General features: G+C 42.4%; 1 protein-coding gene across 2 annotated transcripts in view; it reads right to left on the bottom strand.

The window, feature by feature from the left end:
• MDN1 (midasin AAA ATPase 1) overlaps positions 1 to 23,856 on the bottom strand; it is a 187,992-nt gene that overhangs the window by 59,984 nt on the left and 104,152 nt on the right. Inside the window, exons 46-63 of one of the 2 annotated variants that reach the window (XM_054022038.1) lie at positions 23,035 to 23,243; positions 21,292 to 21,437; positions 20,135 to 20,337; positions 18,346 to 18,566; positions 16,982 to 17,095; positions 15,617 to 15,749; positions 14,648 to 14,757; positions 12,655 to 12,788; positions 11,390 to 11,550; positions 10,835 to 10,955; positions 7,820 to 8,030; positions 7,378 to 7,609; positions 5,091 to 5,223; positions 3,667 to 3,837; positions 3,097 to 3,311; positions 2,604 to 2,991; positions 2,262 to 2,371; positions 3 to 702 (exon numbers count right to left, since the gene is read on the bottom strand). In XM_054022038.1, coding sequence (XP_053878013.1) covers positions 3 to 702; positions 2,262 to 2,371; positions 2,604 to 2,991; positions 3,097 to 3,311; positions 3,667 to 3,837; positions 5,091 to 5,223; positions 7,378 to 7,609; positions 7,820 to 8,030; positions 10,835 to 10,955; positions 11,390 to 11,550; positions 12,655 to 12,788; positions 14,648 to 14,757; positions 15,617 to 15,749; positions 16,982 to 17,095; positions 18,346 to 18,566; positions 20,135 to 20,337; positions 21,292 to 21,437; positions 23,035 to 23,243 — 3,712 coding nt within the window. The remainder of the gene's footprint in view (positions 1 to 2; positions 703 to 2,261; positions 2,372 to 2,603; positions 2,992 to 3,096; positions 3,312 to 3,666; positions 3,838 to 5,090; positions 5,224 to 7,377; positions 7,610 to 7,819; positions 8,031 to 10,834; positions 10,956 to 11,389; positions 11,551 to 12,654; positions 12,789 to 14,647; positions 14,758 to 15,616; positions 15,750 to 16,981; positions 17,096 to 18,345; positions 18,567 to 20,134; positions 20,338 to 21,291; positions 21,438 to 23,034; positions 23,244 to 23,856) is intronic. The other variant, XM_054022040.1, reaches the window with a different exon arrangement.

The following is a 23,856-nucleotide window of genomic DNA, read 5'->3' as shown; positions in this document are numbered from 1 at the left end:
ACCTGACACAGATGCCTGAAAAGCTGCAGAGATTTCTGGTCCAGCTCTCCCTTTGACAATACATGGCATCGAAGATACAATAAGGCATTCACTAGCAGCTGTTCCTGAGTCAGGTATGAACTCTGAACCCCTTCACCAAACTCTCCTTCAGAGCGTTTCAGAGATAACTTTTTAAGGCCACAGAGGATGTTCATAGATTGCACTGAGCATAAAGTATCCGCATGTGCAAGGTAAGTGGGGAAGGTGGGACTAACAGAAGGAAATGCCAACAAAGAAGTAACAAGGGTGTCAAGTTTGGCTGGACAGACAATACTGTTGAGTGTTGTATAAACTTCAGAGGCCACTAGTCTCATGCCATGCTGCAGCTGTAAAATGGCAGCTTGCAGTGGGGTGACAGCATCAGGGTACAAAGCATATTCTTCTGCCAAGTGTTTTCTAAATTGATGGTGAGATTGCTGCCAGGATGCTTCTTCGCTTAGCATGTTCTGTGCTGCCTGGAGCGACTTGGGCCTATTTCCACGAAGGAACTGTAGAAGGCGGGCTAAGAGATCCTGGACTGTGGAAATTTGTGCAATGCTGGTGACATATTGGTGAACCTCCTGGTATAAGCAGTCATATGGGGGGACTTGGGGTCTGAAGGCCTGTTTTCTGGAAAGATTTCCTATTTGTTCCTTCAGCTGTTGAATTCTTTGGGGTAGAAATCTATTAGGAAATAAAAATATTGACCAATTTTAGAAGCATATTATAAACATAAGTATCCCATTAGGGTGCACAATAAGACTACAGTCTATGTATCACCTATGCAATGCGATATTTCCTAACAGACAGCACTACTGAAAGTGCCTTATGAAGCTCAGCCATTTAGAACTGGCTCTAATTCTAACTTCTAATAACAAATTGTCAAAGCAATCTGCGTGTGCTGAAATGAGATCAGGAACTCTTGTTCACAATTTTCCACTGTTAACAACGACTGCATGCTGGAGTTTGATCCAATCTCTTGCGTACAGAAGACTCCAAAAAAGTGCAAAAGGAGAGTTGCCTCTTGCCCATTAAAATTTCTTCCCCAGTTCCTCAGCTTAAGAAACACAAATTCTAGGAGTATCAGAGTGCTTCACACCAGTATAAAGGTTCCTCACACTGGCATAACTTATTCCTCTTCCCATATAGAGGTATACGGCATCTTTATATTGGTATAACTGCATCCACACTCGGGGGTTGTACTACTTAAATTATACCAGTGTAGTTAAAGACATACCCTAAGGGCGTGTCTAGACATAAGTTGTATGTCTACACTCCATCTGGGAAGTGTGATTCCTAGTGTGGGTAGACAGACTTGTGCTAGCTTGCAGTGTGGACGTTGCAATATGGGTGGCAGCTTGGGCTAGCCATCTGAGCTTGGCCACCGGGGGGTTGGATGGGCTCAGACACTTATTTTTAGCATGCTAGTTTGAACTGAGCTAGTGCAAGTCTGCTGGGAATCAGACCTCCCAGACACAGTGACCCACCATGAGCGATCACCAGCTTAAGTCAGGCATTTTTGCTCCACTAAATAGTTTCTCTACATGCCTTTACTATCCTGATATGCAAGTCTTTGTCCCGGAATCAACTATACCAGAGATCTCCAAACTGTGGGGCACGCCTCCCTAGGGGGGCACGGAGGAACATTTGGGGGATGGGGGGGAGGGGGCAGTGGGCCTGGGCCAGCCCCCAAGGAGGGCAGGGAGGGAGCACCACCCAGCCCCATCCCACCTGCAGCTCTGCTCCAGCCCCACCCCCAGCCGTGGCCCCGACTCCGCACTCGGACAGGGGCCGGCTGCCAGTCCCCACCACGGCCCAGCTGTGGCTCCGATCTTGCCCCCAGTCTCACTCCCTGGCCGTGGCTTTGTTCCCAGCCTTGCTCCCGGCCTCATGACCACCCCCAGCTACAGCCCCAGCCTCAAGCCCCTTACCCCTGTCCACGTCCCGTCCCCACATCCTGTCCTGGGAGCAACAGCCCCACTCCTGGCCCCAGCTCGGGGGGGGGGGGGGGGGTGGGGAGGGGAGAGGGGGAAGAGGCGCAGGCGGGGTGAGGGGGGACGCGACCCTCGAAAGTTTGGGGACCACTGAACTATACAAACACAAAATTATTTCTAAAAAAGCAATACAAACAACATTACAATGCAATGGAAGAAATCCAAACCACGTAAGCAGGTGAGACTCCCAAAGAATATCGCTGGCCTCTCCCAATCATCAACAAAATAGTTAAGTTCTTCTCCCATTACCTGATATGGGGATGAGTGAAACTGATAATTGCTTCATCTTCAAGATCTTTTCCTGTATGTAATTGCGCTGACAGATTCAGTGTCTTCCATTTACACTGCAGGTGGTGTAACTAGTAAAGAACAATTTAAACAATTTTATGGTTTTCTTTTAGGTAGCACACAAAGTACACCTTTCAGGAGATTTAAGAAAACATGACTGAATAATCTAATAATGATACTATAATATGGAGCTCATGCTTTTGCAGCATTCACCTGTGTATAATTAAAATTAATTTCAGCCACAAATGCTGTATTCTAAAGTAGGAGTCAGTTTTAAAAAAGGGATAGAAACGCCACACTCACCTCCTCCTTGGCATACTTGAGTTTGTATTCTCTTTTCACTGCAGGATCAAACCTAGTCTGTGGAAGCCAAATCTGGATCTGCACCAAACCCATATTCACCCAGAGGCTACCTTGCCGAGCTGTCTCTGATAGGTCCTGAATTCCTTCTCCTTCCCCAAAGAACTGTTGCAAGCAGGTCAGCAAGAGACAGAGGACTTCTTTTGGCAGTATCTCCTGACTAGCGACATCCTTAAGTACTTTGAGAATGTATTGAAAGGCCACAGGGTCCTTGGAGGAGAGTTTATCACAACACTGTGAATATTCCTCTTGCAGGTCTACTGGAACCAGATCCTTCAGAGCCAAGAGCTGTCGACATAACATTACATCTTGGATTCTGGAATCTGTACACCTGAAGGAATAAGAATAAAAAGATATTGGCATCCTGGGGAGTACAAGGTTCTGTAATATTGCTGGTTTAGGTAAAAGATGTGTAGAGGAAGGACCTCAATAGTACCTAAATTCTGCCATGGAAGAAACAGACATGTTGGTCCACAAAACTGTGTTGACTTCTTGAAGCTGTTGTGCTCTCTCCATCCACTCTCCCAATATCACATGGGATGACGACAGAACAGGAAGGCCACTCGCATCCCACTGGCTTGTCTTGCTGCTGCTAGTTAGAATTTCAAAGAGGCACTTGGAGAAAACTGCTCGGTTCAAAATACCTGGGCCCTAAATTAAAAGATTAAGAGATATGTAGTGTTAATAGCATTTCTTCACTTATTTTAATGTTACACAAAGATAAGCTTTATGAAAGGCTTTTTACCAAAACTACAAGATAATTGCTCACTTCAGCAAAACTATTAGAAAAAAAATCAAATGGTGGAGCATCTCCAGATTTTCTCTCACACACAGCACATGCTCACATTCACCTCTACCAGCTAACAAATACTGGGAGTGGAACAGCTTGTCTTGTCTATACTAGAGTTTTAAAACATGTTTATTTCTAAAACTTGTTAGCAAAACTATTTTAAAAATAGACATTTTATCTTAGTCTAGCTATCCAATTATGCCACAACACACAAACCTTCATGAAACGGTACATAGGGGATTTAGGCATTTTCTTTTCCTCTGCCCCAGGTAGCGGCTTCCAGGTTAACCAGTACTCCGGATCTGTGGTTACAGTACTGTGCCAGAAGAATTCTAATACGCTACTGACCAGTTCTGACCACAGAAGAGACATTTCTTCATGGGATACCTAAAAGTGAGAGAGAAAAAAAATTCAAGTCTCCTAAGATAATTTACTGGCATCGAAAGAAAATTATTATGCTTGAAACAAGAGAAAAAACACTGAATAGAATGTATGTGTGAAATTCTTTTCTGATGGAGATATTATCACCTTTAGTCTTCTTTAGCATCATAGAGTATGGTTTACATCTCCTCTGAAAAAAACTACACTCCTACACAATAGCTTCCCACCAGGTGTCTGTGCCCAGCAGCAGCTTCCATTCTCTCCCTTCCCTGCGCGCAAGCACACACACACACAGACACAGACACACACACACACAGTTGTGAAGGATAACGTCACCGGCCAAGTTTTCCAAACATAACCTCTGTTGTGCGACTGTGCAACTTTGCACAATGGTGCGCAGAGTTCCACAAGCCCAGAGAACAGATAAAGTCCTCTGACAATCTGGCCAAAAGTACTTGTTAAGAACTTGCTGGTGTATTGAAGCCCATGGGAGCTACATGCTCGTGTCACTGTTAAATTCTAACCAGCCAGAAGTGCTATAATCTATTTACCTACTATGTAGGCAAAATGACATACAAAAGTAGGCCACACAACATTATTCCAGACTGCAGGATTAGGCAAAAAATGTTTTATATTATATATACACATTAGTCATAGAAATGAAGACAAGAGTTTTAGATTGATCTATCTACAAAGCAAAACCATTACATGTTGTCTTAATTTAGGTGGGCTACAGTAAGTCAACTGGTTGGTTTCCTTCAACGGTGTATCGTACCATTTTAATGGGAACAGTATCATACAGATGTACAGATTTTAATGCTAGACCTGAGATTGCTTTATAGGTCTGCCATTATATTGCTTTTGTGCTGACAACTTTTATTTGGCCTACCATTTCTCCCAAGTAATAAAATGTGTTGGAACTATTACTGTTGCAAACCTGTGAACTAGACACAGGAAGCATACTACAGACGCTCCCCGACTTACGCAAGAGTTCCGTTCCGGAATGCCTTGCGTAGCTCTAATTTTGCGTAAATCGGAAACGTATACCCGACCATTACGCAAAACAAAAGAAAAACAAACAAAAAAAACAACAACCCTATTTCTAGCTTACGGAACTTTTTCCGTAAGTGCAGATTTGCGTAAGTTGGGTTTGCATAACCCGGGGGTCATCTGTAGTATGTTACAGATATTAACACTCATTCATGGACGTTTGAACACAAACTTCTGCAAGCCTAAATTAAACTAAAACTTGTCCTTACCTTATCAAGATGTAACAAGTGCCACAGTCCATACAGATGTTGAGAGGCAGCTGGCGTCAGCTTAAGGCAAAAAGCTACATACTGACTTAGCTCTGAACACATGCATACCTGTTGATTGCTGTTCTCCCTGTAGCTGAAGAAAAAAACTATCAACAAAAAACTATGCTACATAGTATGCAACTTGAATGCACAACTGAATGAGAAAAAATAATGTCTTGACTGTAGCAAAGAGGTGTGAAACAGGATATTCCTGGGTTCAAAATTAATTATGTGACACTTTTTCAATGAGACCATAAACAAGTCATTTAGAGGCAATTTCACCCATCTCGTTTTACTGTTCTTTTATAAAAACATGACCTTCACTGAAATCCTGACACTGTATTGAGTGCACCAGATTTTTTTAAAGCTCCATTAGGGAAGCTACTCTATAAACCTCATTTTCTCAGCAATGCAATAATGCAGAGTTGCTTTCTTCTAAGAATTGGTAATTAGTCATAAAGCACACCTATATTTAGCCACTTGAAACAATGAAAATATTTACCGTATATACTCGTTCATAAGCCGAATTTTTTTAGTAAAAAAAGGGAAGCACCAGAGAAGGGGGTCAGCTTAGGAATGGGTATAGAGAGGGAGAGGTGGGACACAGCCCCTCCCCCCAACAGAGGGAGCAAGGAGAGGCAGCACAGCCAGCAGAGCCAGAAGGGAAGAGGCAGGGTCAGTCTCTCTCCGCTTCTGGCCACGCTGTTCTCCCCCCAGCCTCCGAAGCAGCTGCAGCTCTGGGGCTGGCAGGCTGCAGTCATGCCGCTCAGCCTTGCCCCCCCAGAGCAGGCTGCGGCCCTGCCACCCGGTCTGCAGAAGCAGCTCCAGCCAGGTCAGAGACATCCTCCCCTGGTCCTCCCCAGATAAGGTGAGAGGGGATGGGATAGGGAGAGTGTGAGGGTCCCGGGCTAGGGATGGGGTCATGTGGGGGGTGGTCACAGGGGTTACTCCTCTGACTCCCAGCTTCTCCCCCCCAAAAAAACTTCCCCACCAGTTGCTGTCCCGGCCCTTCAGGGTAAGCAGCTGGCGCGCCGGGACACTTTGTTTACTTAGGTTTACCTCTGTGCCTGCGGACGCTCGAGGTAAACAAACCATCTCGGCCCGCCAGCGGCTTATCCTGATGGCCCTGGAGCCAAAGTTTGCTGACCCCTGAATTATAGGGTCGGCTTATGAACAGGTTATAAAAATTTTCCATTTTTACTTATCCATCTTGGGAGGGGAGGGGTCGGCTTATAAACAAACTGGCTTATGATCGAGTATATACGGTAATTTAATTCAAATAGCCAACTGGGTGTGTACATTTTACTTATATATATATATATAAATATATATATTTATATTTTCTGTTTGCACAAATTACACTTGTAGATATGTCCCTTTCAATGATGCTCATTGTGGTGTTTAGATCTCTTGCTTCTCAAGCTCTTATTGAACTTTTTGCAGGAGCTCAAGAATACGACCATGAAGGCTTGACAGAGGATTGAGAATTAAAGGACTAATAAGCAGGCTTAGAAAAAAAAAATTACTTCCTAGCAGAACTCTGTATAAAACCATGGGCTTTCTTCTGGTGCTGTCACAATCCAGTCTACTGTTAATAAAAATATTTCTTTTTATAGTCTAAATATATTATTCCAGGTGGCTTGAATAGCACAGTTATGCTATGCCTACATTGCAAACTGAGGGGTGAGTCCCCTGCTTGCGAACACATACTTTCGCCAGCTCTCATCAAGCTAGTGCAAAAATAAATAGCAGTGTAGCTCTAGCAGAGGCACCACTGAACCGTACCTAGTACAAACCTGCCTGAAACCAGTGGGTATGTACTTGGCACTGCTCAGCCATGCCTCTGTTGCTGCTACCAGGGCTACCACAGCTATGCTGCTATTTATACTCGCGCTAGCTCAAAGACAGCGAGCACGAGTATATGTACCGGAGCAGGGAATCACCACCCCGGCCCCAGCTCATAATGTAGCCGTAGCCTTAGTATAATCACTTCGATAAAAATCCCATGTCTGCCCAAGAGCCGATGGGACAAAAGCTAGAAAATACTCAAGTTTAAACAACTCCTTAGACATTTCACTTTGGCTTTAGGTCCCAAGAAATGTGGTTTTGCAAATAGATAAGAATGATATATGTTGACTTGCAAGCAAAGGTAAGTAGCTCACTGATCCTCATAACTTTGCACAACAGATTCTAAATTTCATTAAAAAAAAAAAAAAAACAAACAAAAAACACCCTGCTCTTCCCTCACCTTCTTAGACAAGCCTTAGTTACACAATCTGCTGTCAGTTTGTACTGCCAGAGCACTGCCAAATACTCCATTGCGGGCCACAGCTGAATCCTACTACAGAGCTGGATTAATGAGGCAGAGTCCAACTGACTAGAGACAGTGTCTTCAGTACGAATCTCTTCTGGATGACCAAGCTTAACTCCTCCTGCTTTCAGGTGTGAACACTGTAAATTCACAAACGTCCTTAATTCACCTGTAAAATGGGGGATAAAAAGCACATGAATGCACATAAACACATATTTATCAATTAACAGTCCGAGCAGCAAATCTGAAAGGAACTGCTCATTCACACAGATACAAATGAGAAAGATAAATATTTCTGGATGAAATAAACATAAGCTAGATGTTCTGACACTGTGCTTCTGACTGTACTTGACTGTCACATATAAGGCAAATTATTTACCTGAATTAACATCTTCTAAATGATTAGCTCTGAGAACCAGGCCCTTGGCCCGCAGCAGTGCTTTCTTTATTTCCCATCCAGTGGCAGCAGTTTTCAGACAACAGATTTCGTCCTGCCATCTGCTTTCTCCAAAGGCAGATCTCATCTCCAGGATGTCGAGTGCTTTGCAGAATTCTTTCAACTGAGCAACCGACTCCACCACCAGTTTATCCTGTAAATGTTTAAAAACAAAAACAAAACACAAACAACAACAAGAAAAGTTATTTAAACAATCAATAGTTTTTATTTCAAAGGTTATAATGACATAATGAACATGATCAGTGTCCCACTAACATTGTGCTCATGCTTTCTAAATCAGAGTACTTACACATGCAAATGGTGTGCAACTTTATGCACAACTTAACACCAATTCTTAATGCTTCATCTCCCTTATGTGTTCAATCCAACATTACAAAGATGGATATGTTGAGATAACTGGCCAATGGATTAGTATTTAAGATTCAGTTTGTGCAAATTGGAAAAGGTAAAATAATTTTCCCAACGTTTTAATACTTTTATTTAACACGTTCATCTCTTGCTGATCGTCAGGCATGTACCACGTGTTAACAATTGTATGACAGTGTGTTTACAAAGACATGCCAGCGCTGCATTGACATTAACTAGTTTACACTGTTAAGTCTTTCTACACCCTGCTTTGAAAATGTACCATGATGCTTTTCATATTAGCTCATTGCGCTAATGCATTAGCTGCTTATGGAAGTTTGGAAGGATGGACTCTCCTTCCCCAGGCAATTGAATACTAGTCAATGGAATGCAGAAAATGCCTCGTAATCTAACAACTGAAGAGGTAGCATCACCTGTTCAGTGGTTAGTGTTGCATCTCTCTCTAAAGAAGCTGGGTGGGGAACACTGGAGACAGCTGAAGGCAATTTTAAATGGCAGCTCTCTAAATCAGGGTTTCTTAAATTGGGTTGCCAGAAAGTGTCAAAGAGTCTCGTAGGAGGCTCAGTGAGGGGGAAGGAAGGCAGGGGGGAAAGGCTCTCACTGGCGGCAGGAAGCGGAGTGCCACAGCTGGGAGCTGGCGGAGTAGAGCCAGGCTGCTCCGCTTCCCGTCGCTGCTGGGGGGGTTGGGGGGAGAGGGAGAAGGAAGAGGAGGATCCCTTCCCCCAAGCCCCTTCTCCCAAGCCCCTTCCCCCAAGTGACACGGCTGGGGCCGGGGCGAGGGAAGTGGGGCAGGCTGCTCCTGGGCCCCCCGCTAACCCCGGGTGCACTCTGGGCCTGTGGGCCCCCCAAAGTGCCCCCCCCACAGCTCCTGCCTCCCAGACCCTGGGGCCCCACACAGTCCCCCTGCAGGGGGGCTGCGTAGGGCACCCAAATGGTTAGGGACGGCCCTGCACAGGGGCAGGTCCTTCAGCTCCAGTCCCCTGGGGCTGGCTGGGCTCAGCTTTCCACTCCAGGCACTGTAACCTGGTGCATGGGATCCCAGTGCTGTTCAGGATTGGCCCAGTTGCCCCTTCATCATTATGACAAGGGTCCGGCCAGCCCAAATTTGGGCGGTGGTGCTGCAACCCTATGCACCAAGTTGCAATGTCACTTTCACAAATTTGGCCCAGCCCCCATTACAAGGGCTGGGCCAACCTGAGCAGCGCTGTGATCCTGGAAGTTACAACACCCGGAGCGGGGAGTCAAGCCCAGCCAGCCCCAGGAGACAGGTGCAGCAGAAGCCACCAATCTGGTACACAGAGAGTATTTATTTAATACTTATTTACTTATTATTACATTACTGTGTATATTATGTATTGTGATTAAGAAATATTTGGTAATCCATGTTTTTTGTACTAAAGATATTTACAGGGTCGCAACAGGCCATCAAGGTTTACAAGGCCTGAACCCAAAAAGATTGAGAGAGACTGCAGGAATCCTGATAATTGAGTACTATCAGTGTGAATAGTTTGGGTATATGACCTATTCAAAAGGAAGTGAGGGTGAGGCAGAAATTAGACTGAATGAAGGCAGCCAAGTAGGAACCGGGGGTAAATTTTTTTTTTAAAGTACCCAACTTTCAAATCCCACTTTCAAACATGATGTTGGCCCCAAGCCCAAATTTTTAGATGTATTTAGGCATTGCGTTGTAATGTGTAACTTATTTGGGAGCCTAAGTCTCATTTTCAAAAGGAATGTAGGTGCCTAAACCAGTTACACGTGGCACAGAGGAGCGCAGCAGTGCCTAACTACCTTTAAAAATCTGGGCCCAAGGGCCAGATTGTAAATCTAAAGATATAGATAGATGCCTACCAGGAATGAAATCAATGGGAGTTAGACACATTAGGTACTTCTGAAAATCCCACCGAGCACCTACTTGAATCTTTAGGTGCCTTTGTGCCTAAATACCTTTTTGCCTTTCGAAAGCTAAGACCTACTGACTTTCAGTAAAGTTAGGCTCCTACGTGCCTATGTCACTTCTATAAAAGGATAAACTGCTGAAAGAATTAACCTAAAAAGTAAACCTAAATTCCCTTTTCAAAAGGCCTGGAGGTAAAACTGTCAACTAGGCCCAACACTAAAATCTATCAACAATGGTTTGGTTTGAAAAGGCATGGTGCAGTTCACACTGGGGGATGTACCTCCCTTGTTCTGCCTAGTCTGAAATTCACAAATATCCAGGACTACTTTACAGCAGAAATATCTCGATACTCATGCAACACCCTAAGCTGTTTGTTAAAGAACTGCTTCTCTGGACAATCCATCAACAAGGTTGTTACTAATTTAGACAGCTGATACATTTCAGAAAGAAATTCATATAAAAAAAAAATGTTAAAATTAGCATTAGTCGTGCTTATGAAGCCAGGGAAATAAGAGTGTCCATTTGCTGGCTTGGGAAATGAGTATAATAGTACAAGACCCCTACAGAGATTTGCTGCAAGCCTTAAGGAATGTTTGTAATGTACTTGGACATCCTTGGAAGCAAGGTGCTATAGTTGTCCAAAACATTCTGTTACAAATGGAATAATGTACCTTGAAAGGAAGAGGTCTCCCAAGAGACTTCTGCAGCTTCTTTACACCAACAGAAATACCAGCAGGACTGGCCAAACAGCTCTGAATCTGCTGTGAAACAGACTGAATTTCCTTGGAAACCCTTCAAGTAGAAAGGAAATAAGTTTTCAACAAGTTCAAGAGGGTAAAGGCAAAAGGACATGCAATAAGAACAAGAAAGTTCCATTTTTTGGTGGAGTATAGAAGAAAAAAGTGTGCTGGAGAAAATTACACATAGGTACATCTTCACTGAGGATAGGGCCAATGCTAAGAAATGTCAGAAGTTCTAAAACAAACTCATTCAGCTAATACACTTGTGCTTGCAGTGAGAGTGGAACATAAACATCAATACTTGTGCTTACAGAGTAAATGAATCTTATCAGTTTTAGCTGGTGTATTTTAAAAAGAACGCTAACGTAACTGTTTAATATGGCCACATATGTAGCAAAGGGGCCCCAGGCGGGGAGGGGGGGGGAGAGGTGTGTGCGCACACAACCCTTCCAATTAATTGCATTATGTACGAGCTAAACAACCTACCTGTGCTGCTCATGTCCAGTCAGCATCTGGGGAATTCTGTTGATTAAATGCTTCACAACCCAGTGCCAGTGAAGCGACAGGAGTGCCAAGCCTGGAGAATCCACCGTCAGAGTGTCAGATGCTGCCCAAAACCGGTCACGCCACAGCAAGCAGTAGAAGATCTATAGGCAAGTCAGGAAAGTTATAGCCTTCCCATCTCTGAAGCCTGGCATATTACAGTACATCTTGCATTGTAGTTGGGGCACTGATGTTCCTAACTCTGCTGCTCTCATAATTAGACAATATTATGTTTTAAATCAAGAGATTTGTCCTCAACAGGTTTACCTAGGTGTTCTAAAAATACTAGCAACTGTAGAATCCATTGTTAACTGATCCCCATCAGTGTATGGAACAGAGCACAAAGCAAGATGGACCTCCTTCAAGGATTTTACAATCTAAATTAGATATGGACAACACACGAGATGAAGAAGGTAAAGCTTTAAAGCAACACATTTATTGCTGTGGATTGACTTTAAAAGGCTTTGTTGCAAGAGGCTTTAAAACAGAATCTAGATGGAAACTAGATGGAAACAGGGGAAACTGTTTGGCACATTATGGGAGAAGGAATTCCAAGTATACAAAGTGGCATGGAAAAAGGAGAGGGCAAGAGAGAGTGAAAGACACAAAGGCTATGTTAAAAGGGAGTTTGGGGGTGTTAAGTAGGTAGAAATGAGAGCAGAGATGTAAGAAGAAATAGACTTGGTCTGGTATGAGAGGATGAGAAACCTGGCCTTGATGTAGAAAGTGAGAAGAAGCCAATGAAGGGATTTGACGATGATCTGTGTGGTGGGAAATTTTAACAAAAGCATTTTGAACTGTTTGAGGTGAAGGGAATAATGAAAGTATGTTGAAAACCTACATGCTATCTTAGAACAGTGGTGTTTAACCTGTTGTCTGCAGATTCCCTAGGGTCCGCAGACCATGCTTACGAATTCCAAAGGCGTCCGCACATCCATTTGAAATTTTTTAGGGGTCCGCAAATGAAAAAAGGTTGAAAACCACTGTTTTAGAATAAAGAGTGGTGGATAATGAACACAACAGTTTACTATAAATTTGCAGATCAGCTTAACCCCTTATACCTGACACTGTACAAACGATCACATTCCACATTCTAACTACAACCCTGCCATTTATTTCAGAGTCCATGGGACTAAAAATGGAGAAGCTCCTCCAGAATTCTGGATCCTAAATAATTCTAGTTAGAGCAATTTAAAAACTCTACTCACCTCATGTACATTGTCATCTGTTAAGGTCACTTGAGAAGACTTCACCCAGTGCAACATAAAGGAATCCCAAAGTTCAAAGAAAGCAGCAAGATTGGCCACAATAGCATGTGGAAGAGAGTTATAACTCCCTGGATCTTGATTTAAAGATTAGAACAAAAAAAGGGGTAAAAGTTATAATATTCCGTCTACACAAAGTAACACAGAAGAGTTAATCTCTGGCCACCATATCTCCCAGTTACTGCGGTCACCGCTTAAAAACTTCACAGTTTTTACTTGCTACATATTTCCTCAGTATCTGCAGCATTCCCTATTACTTCTAAGTAGGTAGGCTAGGGAATACTGCAAATATGGAGGCAACACTGATCAGTCAACTAAAGGCAATTGTGAAGTGAAAGTCATGTTGTGACCGACTTTCTTCTGAGGTGGAATGCAAACTGTAAACTGATAAAATTGCAGGACTGAAACTAAAGTTTTTCCTGATATAAAAAATCACTAGCCACAGATCCCCTCTCTTTCCCTTTATTACATGCAGTTTAATTTCTTCTCTGCCAGGGGAGTTAAATACATCCAGTGAGATCATGTGCCACCAGCAGTGAAACAGTTTGTGTGTGTGTTACACTGGGAAAGTTCAGAAAGGGGAATTCTTCATATATAATCAATGATACCATGACAAGAAATAAATTGTCAATTGGGGAAGTGACAGCATCACAGATCAAAAAGGTAAGACCCAGCAGATTTTAGCTACATAGATCCTCCTCTTTTCATTTGTCATTCTTCTCATCTGGCCATCAAGTCAACTTATTGCAGTTTCTCAGTGATCCAGAAGGACAATGGTCTTTAGACCACAGAACAAATGTAAGCTTTGATATTTAGTCAATTTTTGCCCATGCATTCTCTGGAGAAGCACAAATAAAATTACATTAAACCTGCTCTATGCAGTTGGCTAGGCAAAAATACAGAATACATGATTAAAAATCTAGTAGGCAGAGTAAATGCCAATTTTACTAACCCGATTTTACAAAATGATGCTGTATTTAATAAAATAATTTTAATATCAATTTAGAACTCTGTTTAAAATAAAACCACAATACTAGTGCCTAAAAGTTGCTGTATGAGACACTGATTGGTGTTTGCAAAAAGAACAGGAGTACTTGTGGCACCTTAGAGACTAACAAATTTATTAGAGCATAAGCTTTCGTGGACTGTAGTCTCTAAGGTGCCACAAGTACTCCTGTTCTTTTTGCGGATACAGACTAACACGGCTGCTACTCTGAAACCTGATTGGTGTTTGTCATCAAGTCTTTCCACTTAAACTACAAATGCACATTGCTCGTGTTGCAAACCAAAAGGAAGAAGCTTTACTACTTTCCAATTTCCACTAAACACCCTTTTTATAGTAGTTACCAATGAGGGCATGCAATATCACTCTCTCTACACACATACATATTTATTATCCACACATTCTCTACTCTACTAGAGGGGCGTACCTACTCTACTAGAGTAATATTTTATGTTACTATAGCTCTGGTCTGCATGCCTTACATAAACGTATAAAACTTTCACACATACAATGGGCAGTATAAAATCATGCTTCGGGTAGCTGAGCTTTTATAACTGAATCCTATCGAACATTACTATTCTTTTCTTAGGGTACGTCTATACTTACCTCCGGGTTCGGCAGTAAGCAATCGATCTTCTGGGATTGATTTATCGCGTCTTGTCTAGACGCGATAAGTCGATCCCGGAAGTGCTCGCCGTCAACGCCGGTACTCCTGCTCCGCGAGAGGAGTACGCGGAGTTGACGGGGGAGCCTGCCTGCCGCGTGTGGACCCACGGTAAGTACCTTGTAGAACTAAGGTACTTCGACTTCAGCTACGTTATTCACGTAGCTGAAGTTGCGTATCTTAGTTCGAACTGGGGGGTTAGTGTGGACCAGCCCTAACTCATTAAACATATTATGCAGTAAAAGAAACAATGAGATCATCAGTCCTACCTTTATGGAACTCTAGAGACATTCTTAAGGCACTAGTTCTCAACTTTTTGCTAGTAATCAAGTTCTTCTCAATATAGCTTCTTTTTTCCCGGTCAAGAAATAATATTGCCCTGAATTAAAAACAACATAAGGGCGTTAGGAGAAGTTGGACATGACCAGCTAAAAAGCCTCTATACCATATCAGGGAGGGCAGAGCATATTAGGAGATTTGATATCTCAGTATTAACTATCTGAAGTGAGAATCGAAGGTCTGAACAGTGACATGTCAGATAGCTTAAATTTGGCCTGCAAAGGATGTTACATTGAAAATTCAATTTTTAGACTTTTCCTGGAACACAAAAAAATATTTTTCTGTCTATTCACAGCTTAGACTGGATACCTCAAAAGGAAAGGTACTCCGCAATTATGCTGCAGAATCCATGCAACTATAGGTGATTATGTGGGAAGTTAGCATTTGCCAGGTGGCAAGAACCATCTTTTTACTCTGAACTCAGTTTTACTTTATAACTTGCCCATTCACCCCTTTTTATTTAAACGAAGAACAATAGTAGCAGACTAGTTCCTTCCCTTCCTACAAAAAGGTGTTTTGAGTAAGTCAGTAGCATCACAGAACCACTCCCATGCTTTCTGCTTCTTCCCCTGGTTCTATTTTTTTTTTTTTTTTGGGGGGGGGGGGGGAGTATTCCAGCACAACTGCTGCTAACTACCATGTGCTCTTCCCCTATGCCATCAGCAGAGGGGCAGTCTCCTGCCTGTCTGTAACCCAAGAGCAAAAGCAGGTGCTGAAGATTTAGATTTTCAAATGTTATAGCCAAAAAAATCAATATCTAGCATTTTAGACCTTATCTGTCAAATTTTAAGCAAAATGCTCAGCAGGAACATTGGCAATAATCACAACAGCATAGGCTAGAATCACAATGTAAATTTCACAAGCCACCAGGCTTCCAATCTGCATTTTTCTTAACCCACCGGTTTGCTACAGACATCAGAAGGACAAAAAGTTGATCTGTGTGTTCCACTTCTGTGTCAAAGTTCATTGAATTTCTAATGATATTCAAAAACTGCATATTCCATCTTGGATCCAGCGGCAACACGTGTTCATCTGGTAAGGCAAGCAGTTACAGAGAAAGACAGTGTTTTGCCAAATAAAAATGGTATTGCTTTTCTTTCTCCACCCCTCCAAGGAATGATTAGTGATTTCCATAAATGTAATGAGAGAGACCACTAGCAGAACTGGGGTATCACCGACTGCAATGGACAATTTCAGCACGGAAATAAGACTCATGAGGTCAGCTATTCTTTCAACTATTTCTTAATTTTGGGGATGGGACAATGCTCCAGTGCAGCCATGTGAGAGGAAGAGAGGTACAGTGGGAAAGCCCCTTCCCACAGAGCACCCACGTAGAAGGCAGCAGTAATTTGACTGTAGGCCGTGGAAGCACAGTGGTAAGTGTGAGGTGGTCACTGGTTAGGGCACCAGACGGGCACTTCAGATTCAGTTCCCTACTTCACCACAGACTTCCTGTGTCACCTTGGGCAGGTCACTTAACGTCTGTGCCCCAGTCCCCATCTACAAACTAGGGATAACAGCAATTTCCAATGCTCCAGAAAGTTTTTGCCATCCCAACAGGCATGCCTTACTAAGGCATATTACTCCTAAGGAGGTGCACTTCCCGGCCTCACCTTGCACAGCTCTAGATTAAAGCCATTTCCTTATCATTCTTTTGAAATCTATCCATTCTTTGTCCGTGAATTCCTGTAAATGCCAAATGTTCACTGAGACACAAGGTGGGTGAGGGAATATCTTTTATTGGACCAACTTCTGTTGGTGAGAGAGACAAGCTTTTGAGCCACACAGAGCTCTTTCTCAGGTGTGGGAAAGGTACTCAGAGCGTCACAGCTAAACACAAGGTGGAGCAGACTGTTTAGCATAGGTAGGTAGCCCATATTCTAGGGGACATTCAAGGTGGAGTGGCCTGTTACCCTAACATACTAACCACGTTTTTCAACATTACCTACTTCCAACCAAGAGTGCCACACATGTACTGTATAACCACTTTCAAAATATTTCAGAAGGAACCACACTCCAATTTAAGGCTAATTCCAGTGAACTTCACAATATTTTGCATATCACCAATCCACCCAACTTGCAAGTTCCACTTTCAGAGTCATAATGCATAACTATTTTTGTTAAGCAGATTTTCCCAGAGAAGCTGTGACACATTCAGAACATAATCTGCCTTCAGTCTTCACTCCTTAAAAGAAAAACAGGATGCACAAATGACTGGAGGGGTGGAGGGGGGAGAGAAGAGGAGGAAGAGGAAGCAAAGGTACCTGTCATGTTTGGCTGTAGCAACTTGATCACATTACTGATTGCAGCAGAGTGGGGACTGGAATAGAAACTATTCAGCGATGCAGCACCAGCTTCTAGTTGAGTGCGCACTGAATCTGTAGGTGAGAATAATAGTTAAGAGTGTTTAGCTTTGACGGTACAAAGCATAGTCAGTCAACAAAAACACTCAAGATGTGCCAGCTAAAATCTCCTCTGCCCAGTTAAGGGTTGCCCTCTTTCTACACTAACTACAGATAGCAGATCAGTCTTTCAGAAGGCCCGTAACAGCGTGCACTGCAGCAATCTGATCTCATTACTACATCGGCTTCAAAAGGTATTTTGAGATTGATTGTCAAACAGATAAAGCAGTGTACGTGACAGTCACTACACAAGAAATCGACACATGGGAATTTCCATTTACTTCTACGATTTTTAGAGTCTGGTTTTCAAAAATCAATGCAAGTTATGTATCTAACTCCCATGGATTTATTTATTATCCATCACTGATGTTTTCTACAGAATCTAACTTTCAAATAATTTTCTAGACATTTGCAATATTTTCTGGTTACAATTTCAGATTATTAATACACACATGGTTGTCTGGAGAAAAACAATAGCATCAAGAGAGTGAATCCCATCCATTGCAATGTGATATTAATGAATACTGGGATTTTCAAAGGAGCCTAAGGGAGTTAGATACCCAAATCCTATTGAGCATTTAATTCCCTTCAACTGGGATTTTCAAAGGAGCCTAAGTCTTTAATTATGATGATAATTTAAATGCCAGCATTGTGAACTATTACACTGGTGACAGTCTTTGCAAGCACGCACAGTTATGCGGCTTTCCCCTGTGGTTGTATGTTCCATTCATGTGAAAGGATGTCCCAAACAAATAAGGCTGCAAGGTTTAAATATCCAAATGCTCTAGAATAGTTTGTTTTAATCTGGGAGGGGTTAGCCACATACTAGCATTTTCAGTCTCAGGTGACTTTTGCAGGCCTGCCTGTTGCTAGAAATTCTAAATTATCTAGTTCAATTAGGTAAATGTAACAAATTAATTTACAAAAAGCATTTCAAAACCTACGGTAATTAAACTAGTCTATCAAATATTTATTGCTTTTTGGTCTGCAATGCATGCCTCCTTCCCATCTAACACTCACTATTTTGAGTGGTTAGACATCACACAATCTCTGGAAAACCCCAGTTTCGCAGAGTTTCTCCAGCTGTCCTGCTAATTTATTGAAGACTAGGCAATCTGTAAACATAATTGCATCATTGTACAGTTTTTACTGCTGCTGTGAAGGAAAAACAATGGAGAGAATTAAATCACTCTGTGGTAAGTATAATAATTAAGAATACCACCTACCAAGCACTTGTGGTAGATTCTTGGTTAAGTAATTAAGCCATCTAACTCTCAACAACCAATCTTGATTGGATGCCTTTTCTATGAACAATTCAACAGAAGTAGATAGGACTTCAATTTCATCTGTCCAACAGGCATCCATCTGAACAGTACTGAATCGGAGACTCTCTGAATTAGTGGATTGCATAACTTTCTGCAAATCTTGCAGAGTAAGTGGTAGTGTTCTGAAATGAATGGAAATAATTAAGGATAAATACATGACTAGAAAAAAAACCTCCGTAATTCCAAAATGAGTCAATTCTCAAAGTCAAATTACTGATAATTACTATGTAAAGTATCACCAAATAACCTCCACAATTTATGCGAAGTTATTTTTGCCCCAAGTGGGTAACTATTTGAAAATATCCCTATTTTCCAAATTCACTTCGCTTTTGTTTTTAGTAGAAGCTTATTTGGATTTTTAAATCCACTTTCCCATTTTTAACCGAGTTTAAGATGTTTACTACCAGCAACTCAGTATTAAGGTTACTTCATACACATACATGACAAAGCATGGAGCTTTAGAGGAGAAATTACGACTGAGTTCCTGCACCAAAGAGTCCACAATGTAAGAATACAGGTAAGGATGGGAGGCGGGGGAGGGAAGGGGGGAGAGAAGGAAGAGAGGACACAGGAGAAAAACAATGTTCCTTTCTGATTTTCAGATCAATATTTAACTTCAGCATGAACTTCTATGCCTTGCTCTGCCACTGACTTCTCACATGACATTGTGCCTCAGTGCACCTAAAGATTTGCACAGGAAGGCACCATCCCTGCCACCAGGACTTTACAATACAAGTGAACACTAACTGAGGTTTTGCTTCAACGTTGTGAAAGTTTGAAAAATTGGGCAAGAAACTGACTAGAGGAGCTCTTTCATCTGTCCACCACATGCAGGACTCAGATCTGGCAGCTCCATTCGGACGAAGAGCTCAAAGTTTGGCTGTTCATCTGAAGCTACTGGACCAAAATCTCATAAGGAAATGTTCTCAAATATCACGCAACCCTCTTTCTGCCAGTTCAAAAGAACAGGTCCTTTTGTGGTTATTTCTGTTTCTGGATGAAACCACAGAGTACAGAGCAGTGTAGTATATTCTAACCTAAAGTATTAGTCACACAGTTTTGAACTTCAAAGGGTCTGGATCCAAAATGTGTTGGGCCAGTTCTTGATTGGACTTATTTGTGCATCTCCAGTGTTGACATTTACTCTATGCTTTAGACCTGCAATGGCCTCCTCCATTCCACACAGGACTTTTCTACTCTTCATTCAAACCCTTTCTTATAGGCTCTCTTTTCCACGATACCCAGCAACTAACACTTCAGAGTAAGAATGTGGGCACCCACCTTCCTAGTGTCAGGATATTCAATGTATTTGTTAGACTATTTAAACTGTAAGGTAGATCACTCGGTCAGGGCAGAAAGAACTGTGTACACTACTGGACCTTAATTAAATTAATTTGTAGGAAAATTGGGGCAGGACTGGGGAAGAGAATGAAAAGATACTTAAAATCTAGGATGACTTGCCTTGCCCATTTCTATATAAAATGTATAATTCTGAATATCTTAATCCAGATAAATCAGAACGAAACAAAACAGATATTGAGGGTTCAGAGTAAATGTAAAAGGTTAGCCACACATCCCTGACAGAAGAGCATTGTGGTGACACCATTTACTGATGGTGGGTACAGTAACGGAGTGTTAAACCTGTATTATTTGTTGCTCATTCTTTAACCAAAAAGTGTCTCTTGCCCACCTGCTGTTTTTCAGGCTCAGTCTGTTCAGACAATATGCTAGGACCTGTCCATCACTCTGGACTGTAGAAAGAAGTGAGTCTTCAGCTAGAAACAGACCTGTAGGTAGAGAGTCTGGCCACAATCCCATTGCTAGCAGGGAGTCACCCCAAGTTTCATGGGAAGTCAGAGCTGAAACATGCTTCATTACCAACTCCAGCACAAGCTAAAACAGAAGAGCATAGAGCAATTCAGCATTATGTATTTAAACATGTATTCAGATACTACTACTCAGGCAGAATATACATAATCTTACTTTGTTACAGATTTCATACCAAAGGATACCAAAGCACTTCAACCACAACTGAAACATACGACACTCAGCTGCTCTTAACAGCATTTAATAGTGAACAGTAAGATAGGAAGCCAATACCACCATATTCAGGTGGAACTTCAGGCTGACAGAACAATTTCTCCAGGCTGTAATTCGGCAAGAGCTACTGCCTCTAACTTTTGCTTGAGGAGACACAGAATGTAAATAATAAATTAACAGATCTTACCTTTAAGCCTCATCTTAAGAGACAATGGTTCACACTGCAGAAGTGGAGTAAGGAGGCTAGAATCAGCTGGATTTCCCTGCTGGGGAATTACCTAGCACACAGGTTCAGATTAAATGCCCTATTCTACTGCATGCTCCCATGACTTCTACTGCAACCCCAGTTTTAGGGAAATGCCAGTGAGCAGGAAGAATGTGTCATGGAAGGTGAAGAGGTAGCTGAAGTGCACTGTACACTTCAGCCATTCTGTGGCACAGAAAGGCCTCTTGGGAAACCACTGCAGTATGGGTTAAATCAGAGTCTTCCCAGGGGTACTCCAGATTACACTGGGCCAAAGAAGCCCCTAGCACCAGCAGAATCCAGGAAGTGTGAAAGCAGTTTAAAACTACCTTTTCTCTGCTCTCCATCAGGCTGCGACTCTTGACAGGTGCAGCTCAAAATTGGGGCCTGAAACTCCCAAGAGCACAATGCTCTCCAACAGCATGCGAAGGCCCTTCACAGGACAGAGCGCTGCTTTCAGAATCACCAACCCTCCTTCTGGCAGCATTCCTTTCTAGGAATTTCAATATTGTTGTCCGTTTGTGAAAAACACAACCCAGTTTTAAGAAGAATGAAATATTTACCTTTTGGTTCATCTGGGACTGCTGTGAGCGGACATACACTTCCCAGCAAGCTCTGTAAAAACTCTTCGGTAAACCAAGGCCTCGATGCAACTGTCGTACAATTAGTGTAGCAGCATGAATCAAAGATGACAATGACAACACAGAACCTGAAAAGGCACTGAATATTAATATCAGCCAGCCATTTTTGTAGAACATTCCAGATGCTTTAATTTGCCAACACCCTCCCTTCTGACCCTGCTCACTTGTTGGGGGCACACACTATCATTCTATAGTCCCTTGCAGCAGAGCACCCAATATTAATTAATTATGCCTTGCATCACCCCGAGGCGAGGTAGCAAATATCCCCGTTTTACAAGTGGAGAAAATGAGATCAAGTTAAAGTTAAAGGGAGCATCACCAACTTCAAAATCACTTTTTGCCTGTAAATGATTATATCTGTTACAAGACCTAAAATTTCAGTATCTGAAACAGTAGAGAAATGTCTATTTTTTCCTAGCTATTCAGTAAATTTAGTAGCACTTTGTACAGTCAGTCTCCCTGCCTCGGCTATATGGTAACACTCAAGTTTTCCCTGGGTCTATCACGGGGTAGGCAACCTCTGGCATGCGTGCCGCAGGCGGCACGCAAGCTGATTTTCAGCAGCACTCACACTGCCCGGATCCTGGCCACTGGTCCAGGGGGCTCTGCATTTTAATTTAATTTTCAATGAAGCTTCTTAAACATTTTAAAAACCTTATTTACTTTACAAACAACAATAGTTTAGTTATATATTATAGACTTAGAGAAAGAGACCTTCTAAAAACATTAAAATGTATTATTGGCACGCGAAATTTTAAATTAGACTGAATAAATGAAGACTCGGCACACCACTTCTGAAAGGTTGCCGACCCCTGGTCTATCATATAGCCACATGGGAAAAGACTCTTTAAAATGTGATTGTAAAACTACAAAAGCACACCTGCTTTAAAAACCGGCCTATCTAAAACTTTACTTTTAAAAATAAATTGTCTAGATTTTAAGATGATTGTGTCATTTTAAGTGACTCGGCCAAGGTCAAACATCAAGTGGCAGAGCTGGGAATAGAAACCAAATTTCCAGATTCCCAGTTCTTCTCTTTCAGATGATCTCTTTCCACAGAGATACCCAGTGAGAGGAATTTTTCCATGCTAACTGAATTAATCCCAGCCTAGACAGAATGTAAATATAACTCATTCTTTATTAAATTATACCTATAGTTATTATAAAAGACTGCACTGACAAAGGAGACAGATGTGTTGAAGACATGACATACCGGTCATGCAGAAGGAAATTTAAAGGAGTACAAAGGACCACCACACCACTTTAGTCTTTACCATCGGGCTTGAGTGATACAAGGACCTTGTGCAAGATTTTTCTTCTGTGTTGATTTTCAACCAGAATAAGTTTATTGTCATTCACAACCCACCTTTCCCCCCCGGCTACCCCTCTCCCCCATCTGTGGACTCGTCATACCAATGTAAAGAGAAATCATAAGTGTGTGCTGGGTTCTCTTGAGCTTTATAATTCACACCAAGTCCTGGAAGAGTAGAAATGAAAGAAAAAACCTAATTATACTAAAAGCATCTGCCTCTCTACTTTAACTGGACATAATGTACATTGGAGGGACCAAAATACTCCAGTCTTAACATTCAGTGCCAAGCCACACAAGATATATAATGCCCAGATAGGGAGTATTTACTAAACTGTTAAGAGGGGTTGTCTCACCTGCTATAGTTTCTTTAGTTTCTGAATGTACAGCCATGAGTGCATCACATACACTATCTCCCAGCAAGCCCAGTCCATGCAGCAACACTTTCATGTCCAGATTGTCCAATAAATTCCCATCACTTTCCCCAGGAATGTAAATCTCAATCCCACGGTTCCTCATGGCTCTGGATATTTCCCCATGGAAAGGATCCATTGAAAGGAAAAGCCTAATAAATATGCAGAACAGATTAATAAAATAATTAAGATCTCACTTTAGAACCACTATATTTGCTCTGCAGAGAATGCCACAGCAAATAAAATAACCAATTAAATCATGCTAATAAAGGGTTAAATACTGAGGAAAGAGAGGTTACCTCCCTTCCAGAGTTCTCAGAGATGTGTGATCCCTATCTGTATTACACAGTGGCTATGCATGCACTCCACATGCCTGAAACTGGAAGATTCTTGCTAGTAGCATCCATTGGTCAGTACCCGTGCACTTTCTCTTTGTACTCTGAAGTCAAAGACTCAGACTTTAAGGCCAGAAGGGACTATCATGATCATCTAGTTCAGGTGTCTCAAACTCAAATGACCACAAGGGCCACATGAGGACTAGTGCATTGGCCTGAGGGCCGCATCACTGACCTCCCCCCTCCCCCCCTGCTGCCCCTCACCCCACTCCCACTCCACCCCTTCCATGCGGCCCTGCCCCGTCTCTTCTCCACCTCCTCCCCTGAGCGTGTGGCTCCCCGCTCCTCCCCCCTCCCTCCTGTAAAGTGCTAAGCCCCACCAACAGCTGTTTGGCGGCGGGAAGCACCTGGAGGTAGGCAGAAAAAAAAA

The sequence above is a fragment of the Malaclemys terrapin genome, chromosome 3 (assembly GCF_027887155.1).
Source record: "Malaclemys terrapin pileata isolate rMalTer1 chromosome 3, rMalTer1.hap1, whole genome shotgun sequence".
In the NCBI taxonomy this organism is placed as follows: domain Eukaryota; kingdom Metazoa; phylum Chordata; order Testudines; family Emydidae; genus Malaclemys; species Malaclemys terrapin.
This window is presented reverse-complemented; position numbering and strand designations above follow the sequence as displayed.